At 39.4% G+C, this 16996-nt stretch overlaps 1 protein-coding gene across 1 annotated transcript in view; it reads left to right on the forward strand.

Moving 5' to 3' along the window:
• The window catches only part of TPRG1 (tumor protein p63 regulated 1), a 192057-nt gene that overhangs the window by 75112 nt on the left and 99949 nt on the right, over positions 1–16996 (forward strand). Inside the window, exon 2 of the mRNA XM_008580087.1 lies at positions 5885–6115. Within this exon, the coding sequence (XP_008578309.1) occupies positions 5885–6115 (231 nt within the window). The remainder of the gene's footprint in view (positions 1–5884; positions 6116–16996) is intronic.

Raw genomic sequence — 16996 nt, forward strand, 5'->3', positions numbered from 1 at the left:
GGTGGCCCGATACCAGCCTCGACACACTCCGTCCTCTTACTGGGTTCTTGACTCTGCCACAGAAAAGAATTCAAGAGCAGAGTCACAGTAGAAAGTGAGAACAGGTTTAATATAATAGATAAGAAGTACAGACTTCACAGAGAAAGTGTTGCATGGCTCCAGAGACAGAAGAGCCCACACAAAGTTTAGTACAAAAGTAAGAAATACACACTTAAAGTTTAGTACAGAGTGCAGGTTGCAGAGTGCTCCAGAGAGTGAGCAACCACTTGCTGAACGTTAAATTTGATACAAAGTAAAGGGTACACACCTCAGCCAGCAAAGTGGGGGCTGGCCCCAGGAAAGTGAGCAACACCCCACCTTCTGCAGGAATTGAGCTTTTATAGTTTCACTATCAAATGAATATTCAATTAAGGGGGTGGTTCCCTGTTACATAACATAATCTTGCACACGCTCAGTTGGTCTCTTCTCGGAGCATATTCATTGGTCAAATCCTACCATATGCACCAAACACATTCAAGAATATTCTGCTCTTTCACACCCGAAGAGGAAGGTCATTCAGCTACCAGAGTAATATAACCCCTTTCTACTGAGCATGCCCAGCCACTGCGTTTGCATAAGCCAGCCTCTTTTGGTCTCATTCTCGGGTTGTTGGTTTTGAAAATAGATCTAACTAACAATAGTAACTTTCCTCTAGGGGAGAGCCTAGAAGAGGGGCCTGAGCCCTCAAGGAGTGGCTTGAAACCCAGAGGTGTGTCCTGAAATCTGAACTCAGGGAAACTGGGTACCTTCTATCTCAGTGGAGCGACATCGTCCAGGGGTAAAGAGATTGGAAAAGCCTGAACTGGGGAATGTTTCTGGTTCTGATGGTCTAGGATGGAGCACCAGAATGGACAATTGAGTGGGAAGTATGTGTAGTAGGATGTAGATTTGAGTTAGGACCACATTATGACTTCCATGGGTCCAAAACCCTTTTGCCTTTGTGGACCTCTCCTGCAGAATAATACCAGTATTAAAACTTATGTTTCTGTAACTTCATTTTTTTATTTTTGTGTGTGTGTGTGACCGGTAAGGGGATCATAACCCTTGGCTTGGTGTCGCCCGCACCGTGCTCAGTGAGTGAGCACACCGCCCATCCCTATATAGGATCCGAACCTGCCGCCTCGGCGCTCCCAGTGCCACACTCTCCCAAGTGAACCACGGGTTCGGCCCTGTTTCTGTAACTTTAAATAGTTCTATATATATAGAGAGAGAGATTTTTATTTATTTTTATTTTTTAAAATTTTTTATTTATTTTATTTTTTATTTTTTATTTTTTTCCCCAGGCAAAATGTATTAGGTTTTGGGTGCCCTACAAATTTCCCTTTTTATTTTCTAATGTGAGAAAAAAAATTCAAACATTTTCTTGGGCTTCTAGAAGTTTTGTGGACCCCAGGCCCTGCACTTCCTGTGCCTAAAGGCTCATTTAGCCAGATTCCAGGGGAAGGAGAACATCTTCAGCCTGCAGCACTGGTTGTGGAGCTGGTGATGATGGAGCAGCTGAGGATCAGCCTTGTTTCCATGGAGCTATGTCTCTGATCCCAGAGCTGATTGGTGTCAGATATTTGGCAAAAGTCCCTCCAGTTTGCTAGTGCATATATGTGATGATTGCTTGTCTGCTATTCTTCTAAATGTTGCAACTTGAAGCACAGGAAAGAACAATGAGCTAGAGTCCAGAAGACTAGGACTCTGGTTTCATGTTTTGTTTCTATGTAGCTGTGTGACCTTGGGCAAGTCATTTGTTTTTTTGATTCTGTTCCAACATTTGCAAAGTGAAGGAATTGGACTAGACAATCCTCTAGCTGTAATTTATACCTTACACATGCTTCTGAAGTATTATTAGAAAAAGTCCCAGAGAGAGAGATGAAGATATGTATAAAGAGAGAATGTTGTACCAGGATCTGAAAATAAGGTATTTAATGCAATACTATATTAAATTTAGCTCTAAATTTTCTTGTAGTTGAGAAATATAGAATGCTTATTGTTTACCAAAGGAAAGGGAGCACTTTAGGGGCTTATTTGGCATTTATTCATATATTTTATTTTTATTACAAATGCAGCACTAATATGATTTAAAATTAAAAAAAAGCAAAATTTCATTCACAGTCTGACCACTTGAATAAATCTAAATATTTCCCTGCTAGTCTTTATTGATGTAAAAATTATTCAAATGGCCATTACTGGATAAAATTGTTTTCTGCTTTTATTTATTTTTTATTCAAGAAGATATGACCTTTAACCCGTGCTGCTGTGGCATTTGTACATGCTATGTTAAACATCTTCACTATATCAATTGGATATACTTAGCCATTTCTTGACCATTAAGTGTTTAGTTGGTTTCCAATATTTTATTGCCACCCAGAATAAGCAATTAATATTGCAGTCTTTTCCTCCTTTAGGATAATTTTCATTGCATCCCTGGAATGAAAAGATTAGGTCAAAAAGTATACACGTCATTTATTTTTTCAAGCCCTGACTCTGTACTTTCATATGAAATGGTGCTGCTTTTACTCTCTTGGGCACTAAATGCTAAGATAAATTTACTGTGGAAATCTTATGAAATGATTATCTTTTAGTTGTAAATGGCTCTTGATGGGTCTGTTGTAAGGCATAATTCATGCATGTAAAAGCAATGGAACATTTGGTTTTGGCTGGATTTGTTACTGGTATTAATATGCTTTTACTATTTCAGTGCACATAGTCTATGCAGGATAGAAGGACACTTTTTATTGAATTAGGAATAAACAGATTGTCTGAGCAGAAGTGATGAGGCATGAAGTGGGATGCTTAGGTGCACAGCACTTCTCTCCTGTCGGGGAAGTTGTCCAAGTTACGTTCCTTGTCTTTCCAAGATGTCACCATGACTGGACATCTTGGGACAGAGCTAGAATCATTCTAGATTGGGATGGCTGGGCTCAACTTTCCCACTATTTATGGCTTTAAAAATGTAAATGTAGCTGAGAGTTTCCTTCTTTCCTGGATCTCAAACAGCTTGGTCTCAAAGCCCTGTGCTTCCCCAAGTGTTTCCAGAGAAGACAGCCTGAGGCAGAGGAAGTGGTGCTAATTAAATCCTCCCTCTGTTTTCCAGGCACAGGAGCCTTTCGCAGATGTCTGTTGTTAGGTGTGTGTTCACACAGAGTGCACAAATACAGAAGCAGGCTTCCCTTCCCAATGGCACAGACCTTCCTTCACAGGTTACAGGGAGCTTTAGAAATGCCTTTCCTTCCAACACCCACTGTAATAGAGGTGGCAGACCTGTATAAACAGAGCAGGGAGCTGCCAGGGAGGCCAAAGTGCTGCAGCTGCACTAATCAATCTCTCTGTCACACACACACACTCTGTGCTTTGTATTCTCACACAGGCCAATCTCTGCCTTTTGTACACCTAACTTTTAAAAACTACCTAAAACCTCAGTAAAGCCCTTCCTGTTATATGACAGCATGGTGTCATGGTACACATGGGCACAGCATGGCTGGGAGTCCTGATTTAGAGTCCAGGTGTCGTCATAGCTATCCAAATGTGCCCCTGGCTGGGAGTCCAGGTGTCATCATAGCTATCCAAATGTGCCCCTGGCTGGGAGTCCAGGTGTGGCCATAGCTATTCAAATGTGCCTCTGGGTGGGTCGCATTTACCTTGCGATTCTCAGAAAGGTGAGGATGAAGTAAATAACCCACCCAGGGCTGCTGGGAGGATCAGAGGAGGTAAAAGACATATAATGCGAACTACAGAGGGCTTTCCACTTGTGAGTTCTCCTGACCAACCATGTTTGCTCCTACATTCAAACTGCCCAGGATGACAATGTATGTGTCCACATTTGCCTGAGACAGTACAGTCTACTTCTATCATTCTGGCATAATTGCTAATAGTACTGTTGTTATGCCAAAGTATTGAGGTTTAGGTAATAAATTATATGAACGTACTATTTTTACCTCTCTTGAATACACTAGCTAATCCCAATTTCAAGAGTAGAGACTTGCTGGGGTTAGGGGCTTTTTCTTACCTGCTGGGGTATCACAAGAACCGAGGATGTAAAATTAAACTTACTGTTATTTGATTAAGAACACGGAGGCAGCTCTGAGAATGTGATGGCATTTCCAGTTACATGATGAAACTGGGCATGAGACCCTCCTTCCAAGCAGCACTGATAGAGTGTGTGCTTACTGTAGGAATGGCTGACTACCTGCCTCAGTTTGACAATGGCGGCCTGATTTAGGTGCACATTTCTCACTAGGCTAGCACATGCCTTCTATTTTGTTTGTTTTGCTTTATATTTGCAAAATGGAAATCAATTTATTGTTTTTATTTAAATCATATATGATTATTGCTAGCATCCAGAAACATGAAAATAGAAAATAAAAACCACCTGTGACATTATCATCTAGAGATAACTCTTTTTTTTTTTTTTTCCTTTTTGTCTTTTTTCATGTCCGGCAATGGATCGCAACCCTCAGTGTCGCGCCCGCACCTTGCTCAGCCAGTGAGCGGGAACCGGTCTGTATGTGGGATCTGAACCCTTGACGGGAGTGCCACCGCGCTCCCAAGCGGCGCACTGTAGCAGTGTGCCACCGGGCCGGCCCCGAGATAACTCTTGTTAATATTTTATTTTACTTCTTTTCAGATGTTTTCTAACCTCTGTCATATCGTGAATGTATATACATAGGCAAATACATACATACCTATCTTCCTTCCTTCCTACCTTCCTCCCTCCTTCCTTCCTTCTTTCTTTCTTCCTTTCTTATGATTTTAAGAAATTTGAATAAATATTTGGATAGAAGAACTCTAGCCCTACATAAATGTGCTATAAACACTGAAATACGAGTTTGAACTGCACAGGTCCATTTATACCTAGATATTTTTCAACCAACCATGGATCAAAAATGCAGTATTTGTAGGATGAGGAATCCACATATATGTAGGGCCAACTTGTTCTAAACACAGGTTACACAGGGCTGACTGTAAGACTAGAGTATTTGTGGATTTTGGTATACATAGGGGGTCCTGGAACCAATCCCCTGTGTATACCCAAGGACACCTTTATTTTGTATCTTACTTTTTTCCTTTAATAATATATTTTGGATGTCTTCTCATGATAAAAATATACACACATTTTTAATGACTACATTGTATTTCACTATATGGTGTAATATATTTTATTCAGCCAATTCCCTACTGATGAATATTTAGTGTCACTACAATTTTTTGCTATTAAACATAATATTGCTGTCGAATGTTGCTATTATATACAATGGTTTTCTATTAGACAAAGTTGTGTATTTTTCTATTAGACACAATGTGATGAGAACCTTCTCTCTGTATGTATGTCTTTGGGCATTTGTCTAAGTTATTTTCTTATAATAAATTATTAGAATTGGAAATTTGAGGTTTAACAATATGCTCAGTTTTAAGTGCTCTCGTGCCCTATTACTACCCAAGAAACACACAAGAAGGTGTATTAGCATTGTTTTTAACTCTTAAATAAGCTTGTGGCCTGGTGGGTTTTCAAGCAAAAATGCTATGAAATCTTGAAGCGAAATTGTTTGATAATTATTTCATACTGCTTGTCTCTTGCTCATCTTCCAGTCTTCTGAGATTAAAGATGAGAAAATGGAACTACTTTTCTCTGTCCAGAGAGTCTCTGCTTCTCTCCTCTGGTAAAATGCCCTGAGGATCACGGTGGTATTTAGCAGCGTGTGTTATTGAGCTGCTTCCTTCAGAGCCTCTGTTCAGTTAAAGTGTGGAGTGTTCGTCAGTTTCAGGAATGTCATTTGCTCGTCATAGACTATTTTGCCATTGTTGGGACACAGGCAACTTTTTTCTAATGAGAAGATTGTTTCTTCTCTTGTTTTAGGCTGAAGAAATGGCAGCGATTGGGAGTTTCGAAGGATTCCAGCCCGTGTCTCTGAAGCAAGAGGGAGATGACCAACCCTCTGAGACCGATCACCTGTCCATGGAGGAGGGGGACCCAGGCAAGGAACCAGTGCCCGGGCAGCTTTCAAGGCAGTCAAGTGTAACCAAATCAACACTTTACCCCAATCCTTATCAGCAGCCTTATATCTCACGGAAGTACTTCGTTGCACGGGTAAAATCTTTGGTGCTCTTAAATAGTACATAAAACTTCTCCTTAAAAAATATCTTAATATCCTTCTATATACCACATGGTTTACCAACTGTTGTCACATTTTAATAAATGTAATAGTCACAGTAATTATAAAGTAGGTATCATCCGCATTTTACAGATGAAAGATCTGAACTTCAGATAAGTTAAGGGTCTATTTTTGGTCACACTAAGAGTATCAAGGAGAAGCAGGTCCTCCAACCTCCTTAGATCTTACAGTTCCTCAGTCTTGTGTTAATGCTAAACCTGGCCTCAAAGAATAATGATCTATTGTAAGATATTCATAGCAGCTAGAATATAAAGCTGCGAACCCAGTGTGGGTATTCACTGTTGGTTTGGAAAAGACATAGATATGGAGTGGAAAAAGCATTGCTGAGAATACACTGCATCTCAATGGTCTACATTGGGATTCTGGTATTATAAAATGGGAGCAGGTATTTTTAAATCTCAAACCTGTAGCTGAAGTCTGTAGCTGAGTGCTCTTACCTGTGCAATGGAGCAGGGAAAGTAAATGGATGGGCGGGTAATGAGGATAGGGCTTCTACATCGAGATGTAAAAAGACAATATTTTAAACTTCTAGCACTTGGATCAAGAGGAAAGAGATTCAAGGGTTTATACACGTTACTCTTTTGAGTTCTATTTTCTGCTTATAGATCGTCTTTCCCAATCCTTCAACAGTCTTGTTAACACAGTAGTGGTTAGCTCATGGGCTACAATCAACTAGGAGCAAAATTGGGGAATGTACACTGTGGCAACAGAAACTATCTAATTTTATGTGTACGTGGGACATCTCTGATGAAGAAAAGTATTTTAACTCAATCTCATAAAAAATGGGGGCTTAGATTTGTGACTATTTACAAAGCTTTAACTAATGAATCCCGATTTGGTAGCCCTTAAAATAGATTATCTTCAGTTAATATAAAATTTTAACTAAAGCAACTGTGTGTGTGTGTGTCTGTGTTTAAACATTACATATACTCTTATGTGCAAGGTGCTTTGGTAGGTGCTATACTATGTGTGTATTTGCATGAGTGTTTTTGCATATGTAGAGCATATGGTTTGTTTTTCAAAGTATGTGAACTTTATTGAATATGCAAAATTAAATTGTAAGATATACCTGCAAAGGAAATCAAAGAATCCCCTAGAATTTTATTTTCTTTGATATTGATGATGTCAGGGTTTGATGAGAGAAGAACACACTGAGTGAGATGGAATAAGGAATTTATTAGTGGGAGTTGGTGCAATTATGAGAGCTGGCTGAGAAGTCTATGCAAAGCTTTTGTCTTTACATCTGGTGATGGGCTTGAAGTCAGTATAGGTCAACTAGTTGGCAGTTGTAAAAAGGGAGTAGGGAATAAGGAACATGAATAGGGAAAAACTGCATGGACAAACTGGAATTCAGGAGGAAAAATGGGAACCTGTGTCTATCTCCCACCAAACCCAACCTTGATGTGAGTCACTTTCAGAAGCCGGTGCCTTTCCCACTGAGCTGTACCCTTAGGCAGTCCAGGAATAGGAGAGTCTTAGAGAGGAAGTCTGACTATAAAAAAAAGGAAATGCATGTTCAGGTGCTGTCCCTTGACATTAAGTGACCAGGTTATCAGTTGCCATGAACATGAGCTGCCACAGTGCATGATGACCTGCATTGGTCTTCAGTAAGGAAAAGAACTGATGTTTCACTTAGGCCTTTTGAGTCTTACACAAATGTCTCCTGTGGCCAACTTTAATTTGGAAACCTATAGAAAAGGCACTTCTAGAAAACATAGTACCAATTTTGTTAAATTGGCACAGTTCAATGCTACTACCTATGTTATTTATTATTTATTTATTTATTTTATTTTTCACATGATGTTTTAATTTGTGGGGCTCTATGTAGTTTATACAGTAAATTAACATCCTTTATATGTTTGGTTTTCCAGGGCAACACTGTGGGGTAGGCAGCAGAGGTCTTACCATCCTTATTTTAAGGTTGAACATATTGAAATTTCAGACGAACTAAGTAAGTGACCTATTTAAGTCACAATGTTAGTGGAAGAGCTGTGCTATAGTCTGAGTGTTTATTCCCTCCAAATCTCATGTGGAAGCTTGACCCCCCATGTGTCAGTGTTGAGAGGTGGGGCCTTTGGGAGGTCATTGAATTGTGAGGGCTCTGCCCTCATGAATGGATTAATCCATTCATGGATTGACAGGTTAATGGGTTAGTGAATGAGTGGGTTATCATGGGAGTGGTACTAGTGGCTTTATAAGAAGAGCAAGTGAACACATTAGCACATATTTTTGTCACTCTTACCATGTGACACCTTCCATTGCCATGGTACTCCACAGAGAGTCTTCTTCCCACCAGGAAGAAGGCCCTCATCAGATGCACCCCCTCAACCTTGGACTTCCCAGCCTCCAAAACTGTAAGAAATAAATTCTGTTTCTTCATAATTATCCAGTTTCAGAGGTTCTGTTATATGCAACAGAAAACTAATACAAACCTCAGCTGGATTCTGGATCTTCAGTGCTCTTCCTATCATGCACAGTTGAATTTATGACCCCTTTTTAAGGGTTTTCAGTGGACTGACTCCAATCAATGTAAACAACACCTTCTTCATTAGGTATATAGAAAACAACCCTAAGGTCTCAAACGTTTGTGAGGGAAAACCTTCTAATTTTATTAGTGAATCAAAAGTAGACCTGAGGACTCTTTAGGAGCTACAAAGGTGAAATCTCCAAGGCACTCAGCATTTTCTCTCCTTCAGACCAAGAGACATTTTAGGAAGAGTTTCCACTGGCAGTGAGCATGTGTATGTGCATTAACACAAGTGAAGGTAATAGCTTTTGGCTCAACCAAAATTTATAATGATGAGCAGTTTTAAAATAAAGGAATGATCCAGTTTTACTAGCTTGTAAATCAAAAATCTGCTGATGTAGTGGTAGTTGAGAAAATGGAGGGGAGTGCGTGTGTGTGTGTGTGTGTGTGTGTGTGTGTGTGTGTGTGTGTGTGTGTGTGTGGTGTATAAATTTCCTCATCTGCAAAGTGTGGATAAAATGCCAGTTTTATATAGAGGTTTAAATAAGCTAACTTTGTAAAAATTCTTAGCAGAGTGATGACAAATCTACAAACATTTCATAAATGGTATCTCATTGTTATTATAAATGCTTTCTCTCTCTTTGTTCTTGATTTTGCTTTCACATTTCTGTAACTGATCCTGGGGAATGACATTAAGATGCCTATGACCTCACTGTGACCTCCAGGGTGACATATGAATGTAGATGCGTAGGGTGTGCAGCAGTAAAGAGGAAGCTCATTCATTTTCTCAAGGGTTATTTAAATAAGACCAAGACTCTTAAAGACACAGATCTTTGAAAGAGTCATCACAAAGAATCACTTCTTAGAGCTGAAATGTGACCAACAGATGATGTGGTCCAGTGCTTCCCACTCTTTACAATGAAAGCAAATCAGATTCTGCATTTTTACAAATTCTCTGGCAGTACTGATGCTCTCTGTCCACAGACCCTACTTTGAGCATGAAGGAGCTGGTCAACACATTCATTTTCAGAAGGAAATAATGCTCAGAAAGAGGGAGTTCCTTGGCCCATGTCACAGCAGTTGGTGAGTGTTGACTTGCCCAAGAGACTAGTAAGTGGCAAAGCTAGGGCTAGAACCAAAGTTTCCCAATTCCCAATTCATAGTTCTACGACCCCATGCAGCAATGAAAAAGAAACCAATTTACTGCAGAGTAAGAATTTAAAGCATATGACAGAATGTCAAAAAGTTTGTGGAAAAACAGAGTTGGAAGAAAATACAAATCTTTCTGTGAACTTTTTGAAGTACCCTCTAATATGTTGCAAATTATGTTAAATAAAATAAGCCAGACACAGAAAGAGAAATATTACATGTTCTTACTCATAACAGGGTGCTAAGGAAAAAGGAAAGAAAGAGGGAGGGAGGGAAGGAAGGAAGGAAAGACGGAAGGAAGGAAAGAAAAAGAAAGAAAGAAAGAAAGAAAAGAAAGGAAGGAAGGGAGAAAGAAAGGAAAAAGACTACAGTAGTGCATTGAACTTTCAGAAGGAGAGAACAAACCTAAGGATACTAGTGATGGGGGGGGTGGGGAGTGATAGTTTGGGTGGATGGCATGGGGAAAGATTATGATTTGTAATGATGAATATGCTAATGAAAAAGAATATTAGCAAGTAAGCGAGTGAAGGAATTTCTTGATCAAGCAATTTATTTTATTAAAAGATTTTAAAATCATTGCACAGGAAATGGTTTATTGAAGACAAATTAGAAAACATGGACAAGCAAAATAAAATAAAAGTCATCGTAATCCACAGTTCAAAGTTAACCAATTGAATTGTATTGAATGTGCTCTTAGACATTTGGTGCATATCCTTTTCCACTTATTTTCTTACATATAAAATTTGTATAAAATGGATATGCCAAGTATTAATTCCTCTACCAATTACACAAGGGTACTTCAGAAAGTTCACAGAAAATTAGAATTAAAAGATAATATGTGTCCTGGGCCCCCTAGCCAGTGTGGTGGGGGTGCTGAGGGCTTCAGCCAAACCCTCCTGACATCTGCGTCCAGCCCAGAAATGACCAAGCCACTGCTGAAAGCCCCCTGGGTCTCCTCTGTAGGAATGAGGGGGGTGCCGTGGGCCTCGCTCATGCCCCCCCTTTCTTCCCACCCTATTTCCCTCCTCCTTCCTCTTTCCCCCTCCCTCAACTGCTCTGCAGCAACATTTTAGAATGAGGCATGGAGCTGGGGGAAGCCAAAACTAGTCACAACTAGACAAGCTGCCACCACCACCCCTGGTCCCTGCAGCGTCCTGAGGTGTGGAGCCAAGGGAAGCCATAACCCAGCCATGACCAGGTAAAGAGCCCATTAAAAACACCATTTTCTCATGGGTAGTCCACCAAAGTCACTGCAATTGCCTTGGCTGCCACAAAAGCAGCTAGTCTCTACAGCAGCAGTCACAGCCACTGTGCAGATGGCATGCCAGACTCTCAACTGAAACTGCATTGACACAAGGAGAGGCACCAGAGGAGACCACAAAAAAAAAAAAAAAAAGTCCTCTCTTTCCACAAAGCATACTCCAGAGTAATAGAAGTAGCATCTGATTTATGAAAAGAGGGGAAGACTTGATCACACCTGTCTCAGTACTGGACAGATCATCCAGGCAACAAACCAACAGAGGAACAGTTAATCTATCAGACGGAGAAAACAAATCTATGGTTATTAGAGCAGGGAGGTGGAGCAGGAAGGAGAGTGGTGGAGGGGAAGGAGGAGGGGGAGGGAGGATTGGATAAGGGGCATAAAGAATAACTATGACTCATAACAATGAATATGCTAATAAAAAACAAATTTAAAAAAATACAAATCTTTTCATGAACTTTTTGAAGACTGTTCTATACTTCCATAACATCATTTTTAACAGCTTCATAATATCCCACCATAGGGATGTACTACAATTTATTTAACTGCTGCAGAATATTTAGGTTGTTTTCTGCTTATATCTCTTAAACTGGGAAGGGAAGTTGCCCCTTGGCTTTCTGTGGCAGGATGGTGCTGAGTTTCTTAGGTGCAGGGAGTGGATACCCAATGCTATAATAAGAAGGAGGATGGATTATATAAATTTCAAGCTGGATTTGTAAAGAGGCGACTGATATGGAAATATACGATAAATCTTGACAAACGAGAAACAATTTTAGCATCATAACCTCACATTAGATCCGAATACCAGATGGCACAATAAGTCAATCTGGCCCTTAAACCTCATGTTCTTTATGGGTCAGTCTGAGATGTTACATCTTTTCCTTAGGTTTCCATCCTATTTTTTACTTACTGAAACTGTGCCCCTCCGATTCAGCTTAGCAGCAATCTGCTCTGAGCTAGAAAGGTCTTAGGGAATATCTAATCCAACCCCTGAAGCACACGAAGGATGCGTGGCCAGCAACCTTGGGGCCAGTCCTTGGGGACTGAACAGCAGACCTGAAATCCAGGACTCCTGACACCTTTCAACATACCCTGCTGCCTCTGACCTTAGAAAATGAATGAGAAGTCACAGAATTGAAGGTCCAAGCCACTTGCTATCAGTCTGCTTGGATAACATTTCTTTCCTGTTTTAGATCATCTGCTATTATTCTTTAAATGTATCTAAAAAAGGCTTAGTGCCTTCTCTGAACAAAAGTACCCCTCTAGGCTAATAACTCGAGGTGTATTATGATAATCATTTTAGTTGTGGAGAGTGATATTCAAAAGCAACTTCTTATGAAAGGAACAATACTTAATCCACGTGGGGAAAGATATTTTTAATCTCCCTGTAGGACTCTATATTTGCAGATACCTTATCAGAAATTTGAAAGTGATTTGGGATGGGGAATTATCTCTAAATTTATACTTGAGAATGTAAATTACATACAAACTAAAGGGACTAAAACTATTTGATCTTTTAATATTTAATTAATGGTTCCCCATGGCCTTTTTATAGCCTGTGTTCTATTGTGAGCAACGAGACTTTAATAAGCAGGTTCAGGGCTTGCCATTGTGTAGCAAGATATCGCTGCTTTCATGACACTAATTTGGCTTTCATACTCTCTCCCTTTCCCTCTTCTCTTGCTGTAGGGTTTCCTGTGTCTTGCTCCCACATTGGGAACAAGTAAATACATTAGTCGTATTGTTACTGCCTGTGTGAGCTTCTTTCTGGTCTAGAAAATAGATATCTCACTGGGCAAAAGGTTTCTTGACTCCCCTCCTTACACTGAAATGTCTTCAAAATTGAAATGGAGATAATTTTTCTTTATGAGAGCAAACCCTTAGCAAAAATGACATAAGATGCATTCTCTCTCCATTTTCAGGGAAAGACAAAAATTGGACTTTGTAAATCATATCTGATGTAGAGCTGATTTTCTTACCTTATGTGTTCATTGAAAAGTGATTCCTGTCTGGCCATGAGAGAAATCTGAGTGTCTGAGTCCCTAGGAGCATTCTTTTCTATGCCACCCAGTCCTCTTACTGTCTACCTAAGGAGCTCATCTGATGGGGAAAATTAGCAGGATGTGGGTATTGTTTGTGTGACAGCTGGCCCCAGGCTAGTCTAGCTCAAGGAATGCAAGAAAACATTCACATATGTCTTTGAAATTTCCTCAGTAGGTTTGCTTTGAATGAAACTATTCAGTGCTAGACTGTAAGAGACAATATTGCCCATTATTCTGTGTGAGACGATGTGTACATATTATTCCATCATATTTTTTAATTTGTCTTAGGCTGTGAAGAGTCTCAAAAGTAATTGTTCAGTTGCAGTAACCATTTGATCCCCCAAAGTTGGTGTGACTATTTCCCTTCTGTTTAATATTAGCAGTGGAACCTGGCCCCTGTCTGTTTGAAGGCATTTTTTTTTTTTTTTTTGGTGGCTAGTCAGTACAGGGATCAGCACCACGCTCTAATCAACTGAGCTAACGGGCCAGCCTAAATTTTTTTATATACAGTGTTTCATGGCCTCTCCCAGTAACTCTGTTGCAATTATTATCATGTCCATCTAACAAATAAGTAAATCAATGTATAGAATGACGAGATGACTTACCAAGGATCCTACAGCCATGGTACAGCTGTAATCTCAGAAAGGCTGAGATTTAAACCTTGATGTTCCAGATAAAAGTCAAAGTGTTTACACGCTTTATTTTACTTTATTTTTTACCCTAAATGCTGAGGTTAATTTATTATGGTAAACAATAATATAATGGAGGAGACTAAAATTCTCTATTGGGGTGCACTTTCCTCGTATGTTCTTTAGGGGCTTGCCCTATATTCCTACTGAAGGTAAGAACAGCAAAGAGAGAGAACATTGACAGAACTTCAGAGGCTACCAACCCATGCTATAAAGAACACACTTTGTTTTTAGCATTTCACTTTTGAAAAGGTGTACAATAAAACATCACCTCCTTCCTTTGTTTCTATCACATTCCTTCCCCACATACAGGGAAACACTGTTAATAGTTTTTAAATATCCTTCTAGGTTACTTTAGGTATTTACAAGCAAACACAAATATTTACTCTTGTCTTCTACTTTTTACACAGAAGGTGACATAAGTTACTCTGTCTTGTGATTTTTTTTCTAATATATTTTGAAATATTTCCATATTAACACATTTATTCATTCCTTTTATACATTTATCATATCACAATGTACAGACATACCCCTGTTATGTTAACTAGTTCCCTGCTGATAGATATTTGTATACTCTTGTCTTCTACTTTTTACACAGAAGGTGACATAAGTTACTCTGTCTTGTGATTTTTTTCTAATATATTTTAAAATATTTCCATATTAACACATTTATTCATTCTTTTTATACATTTATCATATCACAATGTACAGACATACCCCATGTTATGTTAACTAGTTCCCTGCCGATAGATATTTTATATCTAATTTTCCCCAAATATTTATAAATTATAAATATAATTTTCCCCAAATTTTTGCTATCCACAAAGCTGTGAAGAACACTTTGTACATATGTTGCTTTGCACATATGCAATAATTTCTATAGTATAACTCCACAGAGGTAAAATATCTGGATCAAAGGATAGATCATTTTTCATTTTGATAGATTTTTCAATTGCTTTTCATAGGGAAGACAAGTAAGGTTTTGAAAAATTCTACAATATTACATATGTTGCTTTGCACATATGCAATAATTTCTATAGTATAACTCCACAGAGGTAAAATACCTGGATCAAAGGATAGATCATTTTTCATTCTGATAGATTTTTCAATTGCTTTTCATAGGGAAGACAAGTAAGGTTTTGAAAAATTCTACAATAGTATACTCATCGTTACCTATATTTGGCAAAGTACCTGGCTTAAAAGCATTCAACAAAATGCTTATTTTAGGATTGCTTTATTATTCTTCCACTCCACTTGCAATTCTTTCTTTTGAAAAGTATTAGTCTCATTACTGAGCTATATTTGTTGAGGACAAAATTATGTGAATGTAGGAAGAGAGACAGAAAATACACCCATGTGGAATCATTAAGGAAAGCATTATTCTTTAGAGGACTTGACCAATGATCCTGTAGGGTCAGACTGCAGCATGGGAGCTGAGGCTAGGTGAAGGGAGGATTGTCATGGGATCACAGGGAAGTTCTCTCTGGGGTGGTCTAGCCCTGCCAGCAGGAAAGAAGATGTTGGTACAACCTTCTGTTTAGTGGCTTGCCAGTATGGGGATCTGAACCCTTGACTTTGTGGTACAACCTTCTCTGTTAGCAGAAGTTCAAGATTTATTTGATGTCCCAGAAGTTGCTAATTTCATGACACATAGGTTTCAGCAGGCATGGGGTGACAACTCTTAACCAGCAGCAGAGGATGATGGAAATCATTCAGTCCACTGGCTGACCATCTATCTCAATGAGAAACTTGTTAAAATGATAGAATGAGAATCTCTTGGTGTAAGGACTGTGATCATATTTTTTTAAAGACTTAGAGGAAGTTTTGATCATCAGCTTGGATCAGAAAGTTTGGGTATAGTCCAGTCAATTGTCTTGTATATAAGGGAATAGAGGCCCAGGAAAGTTGTATAATTGGCTATGGTTATTAGAATTAATTCATGACAGGTCTGGAATATGAACCCAAGTCTCTCATCTCTGTTCAGGAGCTGTGCTGTCCATTCCCTGGATGACTTGGGCTGTGTGGAGTGAATTGGGGCTGGGGGGAACTAAGTAGGTAAAATCTGAACTGTTAATCCTCACTTCATCTGAAGTGTCTCCTCTCTTTTTCTGTTTTTCAAGTATGGATTCCCATATAAGACTTTTCTTAACAAATGGACACTGTGATCAAAACGTTTCAAAGCCTTTATACCAGGGTGAGAAAACAAGCAAATGAAAATCCTACAACCACCCTACCTCTGGGAGGAAGAGGTATTTGAATGGGTCCTAGCCAAGCTAGTGTCCCTGTTTCCTTTTGTGAGAGAAGGGTCTCAGGCTGGAAGGATTAGGAATGTTAGTATTTACAGAAGGTTAGGTATTTAGCGTTAATGTCCTCTTACACAGGGAATATGAGATCTTACACTCTATTTGTCATTAATGCAGCCCAGGGTTGGAAATGAGGTTAGCACTGTGTTGTGGACCTGAAAATGAAAGGTCTGGGTTTCTTGTCCCTCCTCTGCCATTTCTTAGCTGAGTGAACTTGGCAAGTTACTTCCAACACTGGTCCTAGTTTCCTAGTTGGTAGAATAAAATGGCTTAAACTAGAGAAGCCCTGTATTGTAGTGGTTCTCAACATTGGCTGCACATTGGGATAATCTGGGATGTATTAAAAATCCTGATATACTGATATGTGGGTCCCATCCACACTGAGTTTCTGATATAATTGGTCTGATATGCAGCCTGAGTGTTAGGATTTTTAAAAGCTCCCTGGTGATTCTGATGTGCAGCCAAGGTTGGTAATAACAGCCTAAAGAGAAATGGTTCTCATAATACAGTCCCCTCACCAACAGTGTCACCTGGGGACTTGTTAGAAATGCAAATTCTCAGGTCCCACCCCAGAACAATTGAATCAGAAACTCTGGGTGTAGTCCCAGAAATCTATATTTTAACACATACTCCTGGTGATTCTGATGTGCACAGAAGTTTAAGAAACATTGAGCTAGAGGGTCTATAAATGTATTAGCACAGGTGCCAATCAATCTTTAAGCTACAGCTAGGCCTGTAGTAAGAAACTTGTTCGAGGAAGGGTGAAGAAAACAGAAGCGAGGAGACAGAAAGAGCTAATCTCCCAGAGTCAGCTAAAATCTATGGTCAGAGCATTGGAAGAAGGCTGCTATTTTGTGCTTTATTGACATGTACTGTCTGAAGAAA

This window comes from Galeopterus variegatus, unplaced genomic scaffold (assembly GCF_000696425.1).
Source record: "Galeopterus variegatus unplaced genomic scaffold, G_variegatus-3.0.2 Scaffold83, whole genome shotgun sequence".
NCBI classification, from domain to species: domain Eukaryota; kingdom Metazoa; phylum Chordata; class Mammalia; order Dermoptera; family Cynocephalidae; genus Galeopterus; species Galeopterus variegatus.